Here is an 18919-nt window from a genome sequence, read left to right as displayed (position 1 = left end):
GCTAGTTTTTGCTTGACAAGAATTAAAGGACAGAAGCAGTCGTTCTCATTTGGGCAGGTGCACTGCACCAGAAGGCTCTGCTGGGTTTGGCTAGGCAAAAATCTCTCATGTCTCGAAGCATCTGCCGTGTTGGCCAAACTTCAGTATATGCAGGCTTAAATTGGTACTAGTATCTCATTTACCTGAGCTGTTTATCAGTTCTCTTTTAAATTCTAAAGTGTTTAATGCTGTATTTATTTTCATCTTAAACATTTCAGGTTATTTCTTCGTTTTCTGCAACTGCTGAGCCTAGAGGTTTTAAAACACTCTTGAGTAACCTGACACCAAAATCTTACAGTTCTTTGGGATTAATACACATAATGGCAAGCTCTAACCAGTATCCTCCAAATGTTTAATAGAGTTCATGGGCTCCTGGGCTGCAGAATCAAAAATCAATGTCTATAAAACAATCCAAGTTCTCCCTGAACCTGTATCTCTGTTATTTAAATTAGCACTCCAATTAGACTTTGTTCTATAACAAAAAATCAAGGAGGCAGCTTCCTTCCTGAAGGTGAGCAAGTTGCAGGTACTTAGACTTTTAGATATCCAAGGTCCAGACACCACTGCAGTGCAGACTCTGATGTACTAGAAAGAGGAAGTCCAAAAAATAGGTAAGATATAAAAAAAAAGATACCATAGAGATTTTTTTTCTTATATCACTTTAAGATTCATGAGAGAGTTTTGAAATTATCTGGATCGTTAAAATTTAGAATTTCAATTCACAGCTTATATCTCTATTTCCATCTGTTACAGCGCCTGTAACGGGAGAAAATTCCTTCCGTTCACAAGAAACGTGCAAGAATTTGCAGTGAGAAATTATTTGTAACAGCAAGCAGACAATGCCTGAGTCAAAATCTAGAAAAAATGAGAAATTACACCTCTGAGTGTAAGCTTGTCACAGCAGACCATGCAGCAACACACGACAGTCCTGGCAGGAAATGGACTGTTACTCATGCTTTACACAAATTACTTGCTGCAACAAGAAACAGGCAAAAAGCTTCCCCTTCCCCACCAAAGGAACTGCCAATTACAGTTTTAACTGATCAGCTTGTAACTAGGAACAGCGTTTATATGATTTTCAACATCATTAAGGATAAGTCAGGCTAGGAGCTGGCAGAGCTAGTCCTACCTTTCAGGGATGCTGTTCTCATAATTAAAGGGGGAAAAAAAAGCACAAAAACAGATTAAGGATAGATTAACTGTGGCAGAATTAATCATTAGGAAAAGAAAACAGAACTACAGCCAGCGTCTCATATACCCCAAAATGATCATGACAGCTGAGCAAGGAATGAACATGAGCCATATTCTAAACCAACATTAAGCAACACTCATCCAGAGCAAAACTGAGACATGAAGTTTATAAGACAAGACACAATACTGTACTTTTATCTCCTGGTAAAATAGATCGGTAAAATCGGTCCCTCTTCTTCTTTTCTTCTGGGTTGGGAGGCAAAGGTTTTGAGCCATGGTTTAAAGTCCCAGTGTCTTTGCTTCCTGATCCAATCATGGTGCTGGTGTTTCTCATCGGAGGAGCAGGTGGTTTGTCTTCTGTTTCAACTCCATTGTTGGACATCTTCAGATGTAGAGGATGTTACTAGCAAAAGAGGAAGAAAAGAAGTACGAAGCTTTGTGGTTTGTTGGGTTAGTATTTTTTTTTTTTTGTAAATTAGAACCACATGCTATCAAATAAACCACACACAGGTATTTTCAGACAAACCTGCAGGCTTACACCAACACAAAGTGTCAGCACAAATTCCACTTAAGATCCAAATCGTTTCTATTAAGATTATATTCAAGAGTTTCAGTTACTGACTATCACAAAAAGCTTGCCGCAGGGTACAGCCAGATCTCAAGTATACCACGAAGCAGAAGTGTACGGTGAGGGTGGGCAGGAAGAGCAGTAAATCATAGAATCATAGAATGGCCTGGGTTGAAAAGGACCATAATGATCATCTAGTTTCAACCCCTCTGCTGAGTGCAGGGTTGCCAACCACTAGACCAGGCTGCCCAGAGCCACGTCCAGTCTGGCCTTGAATGCCTGCAGGGACGGGGCATCCACAACCTCTCTGGGCAACCTGTTCCAGTGCCTCACCACCCTCTGTGTGTAAAAACTTTCTCCTAATATCTAACCTACATCTCCCCTGTCTCAGTTTAAAACCATTCCCCCTTGTCCTATCGCTATCTACTCTCAAAAACAATCAATCCCCCTCCTGTTTATACGCTCCCTTCAAGTATTGGAAGGCCACAGTGAGGTCTCCCCAGAGTCTTCTTTTCTCCAAGCTAAACAAGCCCATTTCCCTCAACCTTTCCTCATAGGAGAGGTGCTCCAGCCTCTGATCATCTTGGTGGCCTCCTCTGGACTTGTTCCAAGAGCTCTGTGTCTTTCCTGTACTGGGGGCCCCAGGCCTGGATGCAGTACTCCAGATGGGGCCAGATATAACTAAATACCAGGCAGCAATGAGCAGGGATACCTGACAGCAGACAAGATAATCATACAATCATGGAGACTGGAAAAGACTAAGATCATCAAGTCCAACTGTCAACCCATCCCCACCATGCCCACTGACCATGTCCCTCAGTGCCACATCTCCACGGCTCTTGAACACCTTCAGGAACAGTGACTCCACCACTTTCCCAGGCACCCTGTGCCAATGCTTGATCACTTTTTCAGAAATGCTTTCTTCCTAATAAGACCGCTCTGACCCATTCCAGCTCTGCCAAAATCTGCGTCAATAGGTTTGCATCAGCCTCCAGCACAGGCACTAACATGATGCACAGGGACTGAAGTTTGCCATCAAAGAAATTGGATGCAGCCACTGAGGCTCCACCACTGAAAATCCGCCGAAATGCTCCAGAGGGAGATGGGCAGAAAGCAGCACAGCTGCATGGCTGCCACCTCCACGTCAAGACCTGCAGTGCTTGCTGGGCCCTGGCCTTTCTGCCATAGCAGCACACTCGAAGCACAAATCGGACAGCCAGAACGTTGATCCTCAACATACACGTTAATCCGTAAGTAAATAAACCCTGCTGTGAGGATTTAAAGACGGAAGCTTGTGAACTGGGTAACAGATTATTCTGCAACAACTAGCTTGTTCCACCCAAATGAGATCAGCACGACTTCAGAAGCAGTCCGGCTGCAGAGGGATCCTTCCAGAGACTGAAATTCGCTTGCATTATGCTCTCAACAGAAAGCTGGGAGTTAACCAAAGGATGAAGACCAAAGGAGGAACAATTTTGTTTGGGTGGGAAAGCAGTTCAACAGCTTTCTGAATTTCACAAGCAATAGGTGAAGATGTTTCACTTGGGGAGAATTATGTGGCAGTGAAAAGCAAGAATTGGTTTGCTCTCTGCAAGCAAGAAGTCAGCTTACAAAGTCTGCTGGCACCCAGGGAGTTGCTTTTCCATAGGATGGACTCGGAGGAACTGCACTGAAGTGCATTTTAATACCCTGGGTCACACTTCAAACAGATCCCACAACCACACTAAGGTCCTCTTCAAAGACTTTTTTAGTCCAACTAATGATGCTGGACCCAGAGCATGCTTTACTCCATTTTCCCTCTGCTGCATGGAGTCAAAAAAAGCAAATGCTGACCACTGAAGGCACTCACTAGCAACAAGCTAGACCTTGCTGAAAGCAGTGGTTCCCTGGCTATTGCCTGCCAAGCCACAGTTGGTCTCCAGATCCATCTACATCTGTTTGTTTCATGGTTTCTTCACATGTGTACTTAAGCAGGAGGGCTGGCAGGGCTGCACAGACCATAAGGCTTTGGACAAGGGTTTGGACAAGCTTTCATATACAGAATTTTAAGTTTGATGCCATGCTTGCTTCCTCCTAACTAAACTACGCAATGGTATTTTAAATTACAGACTAGTACATGGGGTATTTATTTTAATGGTGGGACAGTTTGGGCATTTGGGAGGGGGTGGGGGAAATGAGTTGTGCACTTGCCTGGGTGTGCAATGACACGTGTGCCATGTGTGTCTCCCACTGCTTGTGCTTCAGACTCATGTCATTTTCCAGTGTGTAAACTTAGCAGAAGTAACAGCAGGACCGACAGCAGTGAAGTAGAGCAAATGACTTCCTCTCCATCTAAGCAGGGGGGAAAAGAATTCTAACCTTAAACTCAACTGACTCAACTGGCAAGTTTGGCAGCCACTGTCGCTCACATACTTTGTGCAACACAAAGACATTGAGGACTCATTGACAGGCTTTGCACATTGCAATGTCAACACCACTGACACTGAACTGGCACTACTAAAGAACTTGAAAAGACAGAAGCAGAAGTGCCATGTAAGACCTGCATTCTGCACTTATTTGACCAGTGGAAAGCAAATTGCTGCATGGATGCTAGGAATATGTTGCCACTGGGTAAAGTGAATGTTAACAGCTCTGTACTTGCCAAATGATCCTCTCCTTCCTTGCAACTGCTGCAACACTGATTATCCCCAGAGGGGCTTGCATAAAGCAGCATCCAAGAATTTTACTAGCAGCCAAAATTCCAACAGTTCCTCTCCCGTTGAGAGGTAAGGAGGTGGGAATGGGATTCCTGTAGTGGGAAATGGATGCAAAACCAGGCAGAGGGATGGGAGAAGGAAGGGAAGAGAACAGCAAGAGGCTCCAGGCTGAAGGAAAAGAAATGAGAAGAGGAGGAAAATCCCACAGATAATTGGCAGAGGTTGGTGTAGTAGTGGGGGAAGGTAAAAGAGAATGTAAGCAAAATAAGACCATGAAAACCTATGAAAAACCTTTTGACGTCAAGCATCTTCATTCCCAGCTGCATCAGTGCAAAACACCATGGAAATCTGCTTCCATTTTCTTTAGTGTAAGAGAGCTTTTCAAAACCCCCCAGTCAGGAAGGACAGGGTACAAGCGAATTCCTGTTTCACCGCAGGGCTGGAAACACCGGCAGTAAAAGCTCTTGTTTATGTTCCACTATTCCCCGAAAGAGAAACTAACTACTGAGAAGTTACATATTTTACAACAAACAATGCGTGTTTATATGTATTTGATAACTGCAGCTTTCACAAGGACAAAGCCTACAGCACAGCCTCTCCTTCTTTCTCCATCGCTCAAGTCCCCAAATCCCTCTTGCAATCCAACTCTTATGTGTTACAAGCGATATTTAATCTGCTTGGAGACCAAAGGTGGGAGAAATTCTTCAACCCACTAAATTAAGAGATTGGTTCTGCAGCAGTTAGTCCTTGCAATAAGGACTACCATTCCCCAAATAGGCTTTTCCCACAACATATTTACAAGAAAAGAAAACAAGAATCTGCTTACAGGAGTCATCCCACTGAAATACTTAAACATGGTGTACCCCCTGAGACAACATTGCTCTGTTTTAAACTCCTGTGAGCTTCAAAGTTTTTGGATGAAGCTCTGCCCTGGCAGGACCACATCTATCTCAAGGCCTTGCAGCAGCAATGTGGCTACAGAGGCAGCCCTCACTGTAGCCTGGTTGACTGTGCAAATTCTTTCCTCCCTAGAATAATCTCCTTGTAAGCAGAATTTAAGCAACCTCCCCTGTGTAGAGGCTCTGCTAAAATTCAGAGCAGCAGGCAATTGCTTCAGCCGTTGGCGTAACCTTAGAGCTGAAGTGAGTCACTGCTCCACACCATCCATCCCAACAGGAATGCAAAGCATCACCAGGCTGAGCTTCCTTCCCTCTCCACACCAGCGTGACTGCGCTGCTCATGCTGAACTCCTAGAGAAATCCATCTTATGTTTCAGCAGCAGGACTATAAACCAACAGTGGAAGCAGTTACACAGCACGTGAACTTTTCAACTGCCGTTAAGACGAGGGAGCACATTGTAGATGCAGACACCATTATTCTCTACGGCTATATATTAAAATAGCTGCACTCAGAGCAAGCCAGACACCACTAGGAAGGCATAGTCTAGGACTATGATTTCTGCAGCCATTCCAGAGTACTGAAAGTCAGAAGCCCAGGTTGTTTCAGCACCCATGAAAACAAAAGTTTTATACATACTGCAAACTATGAGTCAAGATAGAGAATCATAGAATCATTATGGTTGCAAAATCATAGAATCATAGAATTAGCTAGGTTGGAAAAGACCTACAAGATCATCCAGTCCAACCATCCACCTACCACCAATAACTCCACTAGACCATGTCTCTCAATGCTATATCTAAATGTTTCTTGAACACAAAAGATCACTAAGATCATCTAGTCCAACCATCAACCCATCACCACCATGCTCACTAAATCATGTCTCTAAAAAGGATTGTGGAGGAAAAGGATCTGGGGGTGTTAGCCAACCGGCAGCTGAACATGAGCCAAGAGCATGGTGGGTGGCCAGGAAGGTCACTGGCATCCAGGCTTGTATCAGAAGTTATGGTGGCCTCCAGGCACACTCTTGTCCCTGTCCATCATCTTCTGAAGCCCATCAGATTGCCCCAGTCTCAACAGAGCCAAACAGCAAACCTGACAAAGCCTTCTCACGCATCTACGGAACATTTCTGCATCTGGGAAGAATGGACAGACTGTGTGCAAGGAGGCAAATGACTGAGGAAACTGCTCTGCAGCTCAAGACAGGACACACGGTGTTATCGGGACAGAAGAAACATCCAAGGTGCCAACAGTGGCAGTCAAAGAGTGTGCAGATGTGTGCATATCTGAGCAGGTCTGCTGATCAGCATTAAGCAGATATGGCTCAAAATCCTTTACTTTCTGCCTCTTTTGTACAGTAACAGTCATAGGCTCTCCAGTTCATCTTGCAGAGTGGGACCTCGACACATGTGGAGCCCTCCGGCACTACTGTATTTAAGACACATACATGAAAATGAAAAATGAGAGCAAAGACCCTTCACTTGTGCCATGTTTTGTCTCTGGTAAACAAGCTCATTTCAAACCTAATCTAGCTGTAGGTGTCTCTGCTGCAGGGGAGTTGGACTAGATGACCTTTATGGGTCATTTCCAACTCAAGTGATTCTATAACTCTATGAAACCTGATGCTCCACGGTGAACTGTAAGTTTCTATTGAGCTGGTTGTGTTTTCTTTGCATTCCTTGAGCAAGACAGGCAAATAACTGATTGCTAAAGCAGTAAGTAATTAAACAAAAAAATCACGAGAGTTGAAAACCTACGCTACAGTAGATGCAATAAAGATAACTGTCCAACGCATACTAATTGCTAGAGTGAACACAAAAATTCATAAAACGGCCATCTATAATTCATGCAGTCTGGCAAGACAGTAGCTGTAAGTTACTCACTACAACTTACAGATGAATTAACGATATGAAAAGAGAGGGGGAAGGAGGATGCTGAGCAACTGTTTTTCTAGCTCTGCCTACTACCAGAAGGAAACCTCACATTATTCCAAAATGCTGCTTTCCTGTTGTTGCCAGGGTGAGGAAAGACCACACGTGAGCATCGTGATCACAGAAAAGGCAGGAGGAGACTTTACTTTAAATTGAGATTATCCTAATCAGAACCAGCATTTTACCTCTGCATCAGCATCCCTGTATCCTTTCACCTCCAGGCTGGACACTGCCTGTGAGCACGCAGTTAAAATCTCCTTCCTCCTTGCACTGCTCAAAAAAGCCAGGGCCAGCGCCTGCTTTGTTCAAACACATTGCAAGCAGCAGAGATTCTCTCCCCGTGTGTCATCCTTTCATCCAAATCCCAGCAGAAAATTAACTGTGCAGTTTACCAGCTGGGTTTCGACACAGGCTGAAAAGGTATTCATTCAGTTTTTCCTTATTAATTGCATGGGACTAAGCTGCAGTCTCAAGCACAGTCTTGCACTGAAAGGAAAGCACCCCGTGCATGTTCCACCTGGAATAGAGGCAGGACAAGTGTCCACATCCACGACCAGACAGTGGATGGGATCTAGGACAAAGCAGGGCAGCAGCAATACTCATGTCCCAGGGGAAGACAAGCTGATGGTCACATTTAGAGATGAATTAAAACAAAAACCAGTAACCGTAGCATCTAGCTGGCTCCCCAGCCAGTTATACTGCATATCTCAGTGTTCTGCGAGTGCACCAATTAAACAAAAAAGTCAAGGGCCACTGATGCATCAGCCCAGAGCCAACATTTACCAGTGAATTATTCCCATGTAAGGAGAAAAACAGCTTTCTGTAAAGTTCTAATAAACAGCTAGGAGACAACTTTGTTTATTCATGTTTTAAAAAGTCACCTGTTAAGAGCCCTGCAGTTGCTGCCAGCACCTAAAGACACAGATGAAATCACTAAATTAAACGAAGCAATAATTAAATTACTAAAAGAAATCTATACATTTAAAAGGGAGTGTATCCACTGCTGCAACCAGAGAGGGTGGGGGTGACGGTGAGGAGGGGCTGGGGGACAGACTCTCATGGCTGAGGGCCAGCTACTGGTTGCAGCCTTGATGCCCTGCCAGCATCATTTCCACAGTGCCAGACATAAAGGATAATTGACCAGTTACAACTCAACAGGAATGCTGGAGGCCTGGAATTTTAAAAGGCAAAAGACAGGAGGGTCCCTTTAAAAGATACTCTTTAATGCAAGTCCATTTATTTGGGCTAAATAAAAGCACTGCTGGTGGGATTCCCCAGCCTGTATTTTGCAGAAGAACCTGATCCACTGAGGGTGCTGCTTCTTGGTAGGAGAACTGCAAAATTTCTTCCTGGGCAGACATAGATGCCAGCTCACCATACCACACAGATACACTTCTAAGGAAGAACTGACTAATTATAACTGCTCGATTCCTAGCAACAGAGCAGAGTTCTCCTTTCCCTCAAGGAAGCTTCTTCTCATTTTAAATAACCAAGGTGCAGCTTTCACCAGGCTCCATGGTGTGGGCCCATGCATGGCTTCTGTTACAGCAAAACCCTTCAGGTGTCTGGGTTACTAACATCAAGACAGGTCAATCCTTTCCCACTGCATTAGGCTCAAATCCAACACTGCAGAGAGGCAATGCCAGCTTGAATTGCTGTGTTTCAACTCAGCTTTGGTTCTTTCATGAATAATTGGCAGTGGCAAACACGAACCATTGCACAAACAATGCCAGCTATGCCCAAATATTTTCAATACACAATGAATTCACCTTACTTGGGCCCAAGTCAAGTAGCTCAAGCTACAAGGGATGCCAGAGGGGACAGCAGAGAGCAGTTAGAGCTGTTCCCATCCCTGCTCATTTTGACCAAGTTCTTATCCCACTCTAACAGCACGTTTCATAGAACAGCTTGGGTTGGAAAGCCCATCTGGTCCTGCTCTGATCTGGTTGCCCCCCACCAACTCAGGCTGCCCAGGACCCCCATTCCAGCCTGGCCTTGGGCACCTCCAGGAATGGGGCACCCACAGCTTCTCTGGGCAGCCTGTGCCAGGGCCTCACCACACTCTGAGTAAAGAATTTCCTCCTAAAACACCCCAAGAGAAATAAATTGCATCCATATTTAAAATGAAAAAAAAAAAAAAAAACACCCAAGTTGAGACAGAAGGAACCAAGAGTATCATTTTTTAAGGAGTTCTCAGCCCACATATCATCCCTATTATTTCCTCACCTCCAGAAATGTGCCTCCCCTTCCCAGCTACATGCCTGAACAAGCAGTGCTGCTGGGGCAGATGTCGGCACAGGCTCCTTTTCCCAGCCTTTCCCCTGGCTCCAGTTCAATCCGAGCTCAAAGCACAGCAGAAGTCAAAGTAGCGACTGGAGTCAGAGCTTGCTAAGCAGGGTGGGGAAAATAAAGGCCTTTTATATTAAAGTATACCAAAAGCCCACATAAGCAGGTTTCCTGAAGGAAATCTGAGTTCCGGAGGAAATGACTAGATGCATCATAAAGAAAATATATTAAAACATGCAGTAAAACGCACCACCACTGCTCTCTGCCTAAGTTACTTGGCTCTAAGTCCAAACAGCAAAGGCACTGAAAGCAAGCAAATCACAAATCCTTTTTTTTCTGTTCAAACATTTCCAATCCGGAAGATGAACCCAGAATTAAGCCCCACTACCCCCTAATGTGGAACTGTACAATGGGGTTACATCCCACCTCCAGCGTAGCTCAAATGGAAATTTCCCTTTCTACACCTCTAGCCAAATTGGAAAGGCTGCTTTTAAGCTGAATCATAGAATCCTTGAGACTGCTATGATCCCCGAGTGCATCACCACTCTTTCGGAGAAGAAATTGTTCCTAATATCCAACTTGAACCTCCCCTTGCACAACTTGAGGCCATTTCCTCTCATCCTATCCCTGTTACCTGGAAGAAGATGCCAACCCCCACCTCGCTACAACCTCCTAGGGAGCTGCAGAGAGCTGTGGTGGATGACAGATTCTCTTCTACAAGATTAGCAACCTCGCTGTAAAGGACAATTCTGATAGCTGGAGCTGAGCAGGCTTGCTCAATGGGGTTTGTCTAGCGTTAGACAGATGTTGTCTGTAAACCACAAAAATATACAACTCCACTGATCTATAAAAATTTCTAATAAGTACCTGCCTGAAGGAGTTGAAAGCAGATTTCAAAAGGTAAATAGCTCTATTGATCCTGAACATCTCATTTGGGTTTTGAACACACACACACATATTTGCAAAATCACAGCATGTATGCAGACGTCTTGTTGTAGAGATTTGTCATCTGCTATTTAGCAACAGGGGTGGGGGTAAGAAATAAGTGAGGAAACTACAACGTGGTCAGGTTGGGTCAGAAATATCCCACGTGCACACAGGGCACCACAGTCCAGTGGTCAGCAAAAAGCTACAGCATGCAAACTACAAAAAATATTCATGGACCTTTCCAAGATGAACTTTTCTGAGAAGAGAAACCCAGACAGAGACCTGCAAAGTGGAATCCAGTGTTCCAACAGTGCAACACATCCAACTGCTTTCTCAGTGGGAAACTACAGAGCAAGAAAACACCACCAGCCTCACTAGCTGGTGAAGCCGTCCAAGAGCCCCAGTTAGACAAAGGAGGAAATGCCACAACAGTTCAGTGCTAATTAGAAATGCAAACATTTATCATCAGTGTAGAGCTCACTGCTCTGTGTAGCCCCATTGTCTTCACTGCAGCTAATGACAGTAGGAAGCCCTGGGCTCAGTGGTGTTTATGTAACAGCCTGGCAAAGCTGTCACGTTCCCTTAATTGCTAGCCAGGATTTTCATACTGGCAGTGGTTTTCAATTACGTGAAATCACAGAAACTGCTTTGGTTTCACATTGCTCCTTTAAAGTTCTCGTCTGTCTTCAAAGTTGGAGAAAGAGGAAGAATGAATACTTTGCCCAAGATAAAGTGAACTCTGCATTGAGCACGTGGGTTTTGTTGACAAACTGATTTTAGAGACAAGGAAAATAAGCTGGAAGACCCATAACTGAAGGGCCTTACTTGGCATCAGAAGAGACCAACAATTCAAGAACTGCACATAAATTTGCTTCAAGTTTGTAATGTTTACTGTTTCTATTATGACACAGGTACTGCTCTAAAAGCAGTTCATTTAAAAGAGTAAGAAAGGTCTCAGGTAGCTTAGGGTTTCCACCTAGTTTCCTAATTTTCCTAATTTAGGAAAGAAATTCTTCTCAGAAGGAGTGGTGATGCACTGGCACAGGCTGCCCCGGGAGGTGGTGGGCTCGCTGTCCCTGGAGGTGCTCAAGAACCGTGGAGATGTGGCACTGAGGGACACGGTCAGTGGACATGGTGGGATGGGTTGGACTTGATGGTCTTAGTGGTATTTCCAACCTTAATGACTCTATGATTCTAAAGCATCAGCTGTATTTGTAATGATATATCATCTACCCAAATTTGGGATTGCAGGCAGTTTGTAATCCCACCACACACAAAAGGGTAGCGAGTACATTGTAGCAAGGTCTCACGCTCCTAGACTTCCTTACTTTCATCAAATGGACTGCAGAGCATCCACTAGCCCATTAAGAATCATCATCGTTTAATTTAATGAGCAGCAGTTTGTTTTTAGGAAGTACCATCAGGCCTTTTATCACATCATTTCCTCAGATCCCAACGGTACTTACTGTATGTAGGTAGAGAACAGAAAGCTCTATAGGTCTGGTGCAAGGATCTGCTGTTTCCACAATATATTACAGCAGAATACACATTAGCTCTCAGTTAAATAAAGCCATGAGCCAACTGAAGTATTTTTACTCCACTGAATAAAAGGAAATATAAGGACATCACTTATTACAGTAGCAGGCCCTTTTTAAGGCACCATATAACTGTAAGGAGTAGAACTTAATAAGAGGACCAGAAGGGGGATTGGAACTAAATGATCTTTGATGTTCCTTCAACTCCGGCCATTCTGTGATTCTGTGATAGCTTCTTTCTGGGGCATGGATCTTCCTATCCTACCTTCATGCTGCAGTTACTTAAGCAGCTTTAGGTAGGACACGTGGATCTTCCGTGCTACTGGAGGCGATGGGTTGGACTAGCTGATCTTAGTTTCCTCCAACCTTATTGATTCTATATTCAAACCTTATTCTCTCCCATGAATGACAACATCAGCTTCAGGCACAAAACCCACTCCAAGCTTACAAGTCTGTGTCCAGGGCTGACCAAGCTCCTGAACTCAGTCCTGAAAGCATCTTCAGCAAGCAACTGCCTTCCTTCGATCCAATTCCCAGTGGACAGGTATCTACATCATAAAATTAGTACCAATACGACCTGCAAATTCAGCAGTATTCAGATTCACTGACAGATGGGCTACCAGTATGCATGTTTTATTTATCTCAAGACTGCTCGGTCAGGTTACTTCCATTTCCTCCCTGTTCTTAAAATGCTAAAAATCATTTTAGAAGTACAGTCACATGCTGCCAAGAAGCCCTGTAGCTTCTCTCTCAGCACCTGCAAATCACCTTGCTGAAGTCCCACTGCCGCTATCTGATAAGGTAATCAGCATGTAAATGAGCATCCCTATGAGAGCACAGCAGGCAGCAGATCCAAATGCAGTTGCATGATCACCATACTTTTAATTCCAGTAAGGAAGATTCAAGGATGTACACTACCAGCATGCATTTGTAAAGGTTTCTGCCACCTACCCCAAACCCTAAAGCTTCCTCAGCATCATTCAAAAGAATTCTCATTGCAGCATCAACCCCAGGCTACCAGCTCAAGCTCCCTATTCCTCCTATTATAAATCCAATGCAAGAGGGTGCAAAAAGAGGAATTATAAATTCTTTAGTTAGCACACTGTAAGCTCACCTACTGCCTTTACACAAGAAATCTCAGTCCCTGAGCAGACCCAGGAGGACTGAATAGGGCTGCGCTTCCTCCACCTCACGCCATTTACATCCTGCCTCCCTCTTTGCTGAGGTTCCCATTCACACCATTCCTGTGCTTACAGAGAGATGCTGCAAAGTGAAATTTGCTGGCTGTGGGAAAGAAGATCCCAGGACTCAACCCAGAAGTGAACATGACCCAGTGGCTTAAGTAAATCCTCTCCTTTGCCAGTACAAGACAGCTGCTTCCAGCCTTTCCCTGCAGTGACTTCCTTCAAGCTGAGTTTTCCTCCACACTGAGTTATTTTTGTACTGCTGCATTTACAGGTGCTGATCAGAACTTCCCAAGCAATGCATGTTTGGCTGCTTTAATTTTTAACAGCAGTCACTTCAGGCTGTTGCTCCTCTTTAAATACTCTACATCAACCACAATCTCAAAGTCTCTGCTGCTCTATTAAAATATTATATAACAGGCATCCAAATTTGTGGCCTGCTGTTCCACCAGGTCCCTGTTAGCTTTAAATATAGAAGTTGCATTTGAGTTTAATGCATATGCTTTAAACTTTGAACAGAGCTTGCATTTACATCTCCATATGTGAAAGCTCCCCGAGGGTCCTGATCCGTAATACAATTAAAATCTGCAAAATTCAGATGCCTTGGTTCTGATTAAAGCTGAACCAAGGTATCCCAAATGGAAGCGGTCAAAGCTCAGACTGTGGAACTCAGTGAGGAACTCAAAATAAATAAATAAATAAATAAAAGCCCCGAGCAAATCAACCCAAATTCTGTCATTTTAACATCCCACGTTATCAGCAGCCAGCGTATATCTCAGATCTGAGATGGTGAGCTGCCTCCAGCCCTTGCTCAGCTGCTCCTGACCTCCTCTCCCCCACAGAGCAGCTGTATCCCGGGTATTTCCTTGGAGATCCATTAACTGCTCCTTCTTCAAAGGCTGCAATCATCGGCATTTTTCTCAGTCTACATTTCTAAGCATTTAAAAGTCCTGTCAGGACAGAGAAAGAGATAATACACAAAAAATATATCAATTCATCGTGCTCTGGCAAGATAACCTACATGAAGATAAGACTTAAATTCTGGCTAATGTTTTTAAAGACAGTTTTCTACTTTGCACACGGGCTGTATATCATTTACATAGCATTTTACTCTCTCGTTTAATGTCAGTGTCCTCAGAGGGAGGGTGAATTAGAATATTGGTGTGTCTAATTTAGGAGGCAATTAGACCAATAACAACAAACCCGAGCTGAACGCGTGCTAAGAATAATCTAGTTAGAATTCTGCTTTAATTAAAAATCAGTCAAATAATCCCATTATCCTGAAGATTGCTTTAGGCGTGGCTCCAATCCAGCACTTCTTTATTGAAAGCTTTTAGGTCTGCACCCAGAAAAACCACCACAAAACATCACAATAGTCTTTTCTGTACAACGAGTTGCTCTCCCAAATGGAGAGCATGGGAAGACAGAGAAATAAATGCTGTAAAGTCAGTCTATCACTTGCTAAGTCACTAAAATAAAATAAACTCGTTATACAACTCATGTCAGCAAATACTTTTTTTTTTTTTCCTATTTTTCACTTCCCCACCTGCAAAAAACCCTCACAAATGGCTTTTGTTACATTCCCAGCTCTTTTACAACGAAGGCAAAAGGAACATTTGCCTTTTCCACACCTGTGCAGTTTGCACCGGTTTATTAAAAAAAAAAAAAGAGAGAGAGAGAGAAAAGTATTTCACAAAAATATCTTTCATTTCTGGATTTGCTCTCACATGCTCTGCAGGGCCCTGCTGCATAACGAGCATTTTATCCAGAGGAGACAGCAGCACGAGGCAGCAGGGCTGCCAGAGCCAGTTACCTGCACAGGGCACTGAGCTGGGCTCCAGGAGAAATGGCAGAAGAGGAGCAGTGCTGCAGGGGCACATCATACAGCACAGTGTCGAGTGTGCATGCTAAACACACACACACACATATATATAATACATAGGACTTACATATATGCACACTTGTAGACATATATAAGTGCACACACAGGTAACTTGCACCACCCAAGTACCTCACCCATTGCGTTTACTCCCAGAGAGTGACTATGCAGCACATGACAATTTATAAAGCAACTAACCTCAGGTTATATCAACTACTGAAAAAAACAAAAGCTGTAAAAGTCTATAAAGCTTTATAGGGAGCACTGAGTTCATATATTATTGTGTTATGCATTGCCTAGTTACTTCTGTAAGTATACATACATCTGATCTCATTTCTACTAATTGGAATCCATACCAATTAAAAAAAAAATAAAAATCAACCAAGCCCTAGAGGCACATAAATGTGCTTGTTGCTCAAATCCACGTTTACCTCATGCATATGGGTTGTTCAGCTACTACCATTCACTGCATGGAAATGCACTTAAGGTTTAGAAGAGAAAAGAAAACCAGGCCACATTTCTTGAGCACACTCCCTCTTTCAAGAGGCTTCAGCAGGAGGGAGGGCTAGGTAACCCAAACCAGTTTAACCTCACAATGGCCCTTCATGTTTCCCTACAGGCTTGTGCTAAAGATTCATGGTCTTCCAAGTCCATAAACTGAAATAGTCCTCTGCAGAAGCATTTCTTCCCCAGGTCACCACACAGAAGACATCGGGAGGTCCCCAGCCATCTCCTTCACTGCTCTTTATCACACTCAGCCCCCTGGGACTGCCAAAGTAAACTCCACATGCTTCAGGCCTATTGAGAGGTAGAGAAGATGCCAAGAGACAGAACTAATAACATCCGTTAACCACCTGGAATATCTTCACAGTACTTATTTTTAGAATCAAAGAACCACTGAGGCTGGAAAAGACCTCTAATATCATCAAGTTCAACTCCAGTCCAGCCCCACCATGCCCCCTGACCATGTTTCTCAGTGCCACATCTCCACAGTTCATGAACATCTCTGGGGACAGTGAATCCACCACCTTCCTGGGCAGCCTGTTCCAATGATTGACCACTCTCTTGGAAAATAATTTTTTTCCTAATATTCAATTTAAACCTCCCTTGGCACAACTTGAGGCCATTCCCTCTTGTCCTATTGCTGTTATCTGGGAGAAGATGCTGACCCCCACCTTGCTACAAGCTCCTTTCAGGCAGTTCATAGAATCATAGAATTAGCAAGGTTGGAAAAGACCTACAAGATCATCCAGTCCAACCATTCAGTTGCAGAGGGCAGTAAGCTCTCCCCTGAGCCTCCTCCTCCCCAGACTGAACCATCCCAGTTCCCTCAGCCACTCCCCACAAGGCTTGTGCTCCAGACCTTTCACAGCTTCACTCTGCACACATTCCAGGGCCTCAACATCTTTCTTGTAGTGAGAGGCCCAAAATTAAACACAGTACTCGAGATGTGGCCTCACCAGAGCTGAGTACAGAGGGGCTTCAGCTCCCTGCTCCTGTTGGCTGCACTACTGCTGACACAAGCTAGGATGCCAGTGGCTTTCTTGGTCACCTGGGCACACTGCTGGCTTATGTTCAGTCGAGTGTGGACCATCACTCCCAGATCCTTTTCCTCCACACTGGTTTCAGCCACGCTGCCCCAGGCCCATAGCGCTGCATGGGGTTGTTGTGACCAAAGTGCAGGACCCAGCACTTGCTCTTGTTGAAGCTCATCCCATTGGCCTCAGCCCAGTGATCCAGTCCTGAAAGGCCATCACTGCGCCAAGCTTGGAGCATGGTCACTGGGGCCAGGCCCCATTTCACCTACAGGCACAACTGCAGCACCAGATCTCATTGCATAAGGCAACAGGGCCAGATGGCAAGAGCACCTCTGAAGACTGGCTTGTATGGTCATAAGAGTATGAAGCTGAGGGAAGAGGTAATACTTTTCCCAAACTTCCTATAACATTAGTGTTTGCACAACACTAATTATGGTAGCCAACAGCAGTTGTCCTGGTGAGAAGGTTGAACAGAAGTGACACGGATGTCAGCCACCTTCAAAGCAGCAAATCCTTGCAGGTTCATAGTTTCGGGGCCAAACACAATCAATCCAGAACAACACACATGCTTGCAGCCCTTCTAGGACAGAACACTTCAGAGAGTCAGTACAGCTGACACAGACGTTAAAAAACTGAGGGTGTTTGCCTGTTTCTCAGGGGGATTTAAACAGCAGGTGAGTGGGGCTGGTCTGTGGGACACGACCCTTTTTTTATTTCAGCTATTTAGATGCAAATTGTTCTCCCTCCCTCCTTCCTCCCCACACCATCTGTTAGCCCAGAGGTTGAGACTATGCCTAGGGTGTAGGTTTGGGGGGAGGGGGGATATAAATAAAGCATTGAGCAATTTCAGTTGATGCCCCTATTTCCTCTGTGGCACAGTTTAGGGGGGGGGGGAAATCACTGCAATTCTAATGAATTCCAATAGGATTTTTCTCTCATTCTTCTACTGCATTTTACCCATCAACCTCACAGATTTCCTTCCCTAGAATGCATTCCTTGTTCAGCCTTTGGCCAACAAACAATGTTGCAGAGCAGGTTGTTACAGTGTCAGCATGGGGAACAAGCTGGTATTGAAGCAAGTATCAGAGCTTCAAGGAATTAAAGTGTCAGATAATTACAATCAAGTCCCTCTCTATAGGGTGCACCACTCGATGCTCTTTCATTCTAAGGGAAGTTACCTCATCTCTGCCTGATTTTCCCTAGTGAACAGCAACTTCAAGAACTGTTGAGAGACTCGATTCATTAAACACTTCACAAAGGGCACTGGATTCTTCATAAAGGAAAGATTATGGGTGACAGCACAGTGCACTCTCAGCAAGTTTGCAGACCATTCAGAATCGGGCTGGGTGTTTAACAGAGCAGATGGGTGTGCTGCCACTCAGAGAGATGTGGGCAGGCTGGAGAAGGGAGCCAGCAGAAAGTTCAACAAAATGAAAACACAAAAGTTCTGCCCCTGGGGAGAAATAATGCCAGGCACCAGTATGGGCTGGGAGTCTACCTGCAGAAAAGCTGGGCAGAGAGACTGGACTTTGTTGGATATGAGCCACAAATGCATCATGGTGACAATGAAGGTTCAGATGCTTGTTGGATGTATCAGGAAAAGCACTGCCTGCAGGTCGAGGGAAGGGGATCCTAACATTCTGCTCAGTTCTGGTTAATTAAATCTGGAGTACTAGGTCAAGTGCCCCAGAGCAAGAGAGACATGGACACACTGGAGTGAGTCCAGTAAAAGGACACCAGCATAATCATAGAATCATAAAGGCTGGAAAAGACCACTAAGATCACCAAGTCCAATCCCAATCTACCCCTACCATGCCCACTGACCATGTTCCCACAGTGCCACATCTCCAAGGTTCTTGAACACCTCCAGGGATGGTGACTCCACCACCTCCCTGGGCAGCCTGTGCCAGGGCATCACCACTCTTTCTGAGTGGGGGTATTTCCTAATATCCAACCTGATTAAAGGACTGGAGAATCTTTCATACAAGGAGAGGCTGCGAGCTGGGACTGCTCGGCCTACAGAAGGGAAAGCTCAGAGGGTTTTATCAGTATGCGTAAATACCTGATACAGGATGTAGAGATGGAGCCAGACTCCTCTTGGTGGTATCTAGCAACAGGTCAAGAGGCAATGGGCATAAACTGAAACACAGGAAATTCCAATAAACATTAAAAAAAAAAAAAGAAGAGGAAAAAGAAATAATCCTTTTTAACACAGGGAGTCAAACCCTAGAACAAATTGACCAGGGAA

General features: G+C 44.4%; 1 protein-coding gene across 7 annotated transcripts in view; it reads right to left on the bottom strand.

The window, feature by feature from the left end:
* The window catches only part of PAK1 (p21 (RAC1) activated kinase 1), a 76107-nt gene that overhangs the window by 32509 nt on the left and 24679 nt on the right, over positions 1-18919 (bottom strand). For 5 of the 7 annotated variants that reach the window (XM_021383141.1, XM_021383128.1, XM_021383150.1 and 2 more), the window contains one exon: positions 1423-1633. In XM_021383141.1, coding sequence (XP_021238816.1) covers positions 1423-1612 — 190 coding nt within the window. In that variant the 5' untranslated portion in view covers positions 1613-1633. Of the gene's footprint in view, positions 1-1422; positions 1634-18733; positions 18811-18919 lie in introns of all 7 variants that reach the window. The other 2 variants (XM_021383121.1, XM_021383114.1) reach the window with 1 other exon arrangement.

This window comes from Numida meleagris, chromosome 1, assembly GCF_002078875.1.
Source record: "Numida meleagris isolate 19003 breed g44 Domestic line chromosome 1, NumMel1.0, whole genome shotgun sequence".
NCBI lineage: Eukaryota > Metazoa > Chordata > Aves > Galliformes > Numididae > Numida > Numida meleagris.
Note: the sequence above shows the minus strand (reverse complement) of the source record. Positions and strands in the feature narration are given on the sequence as shown.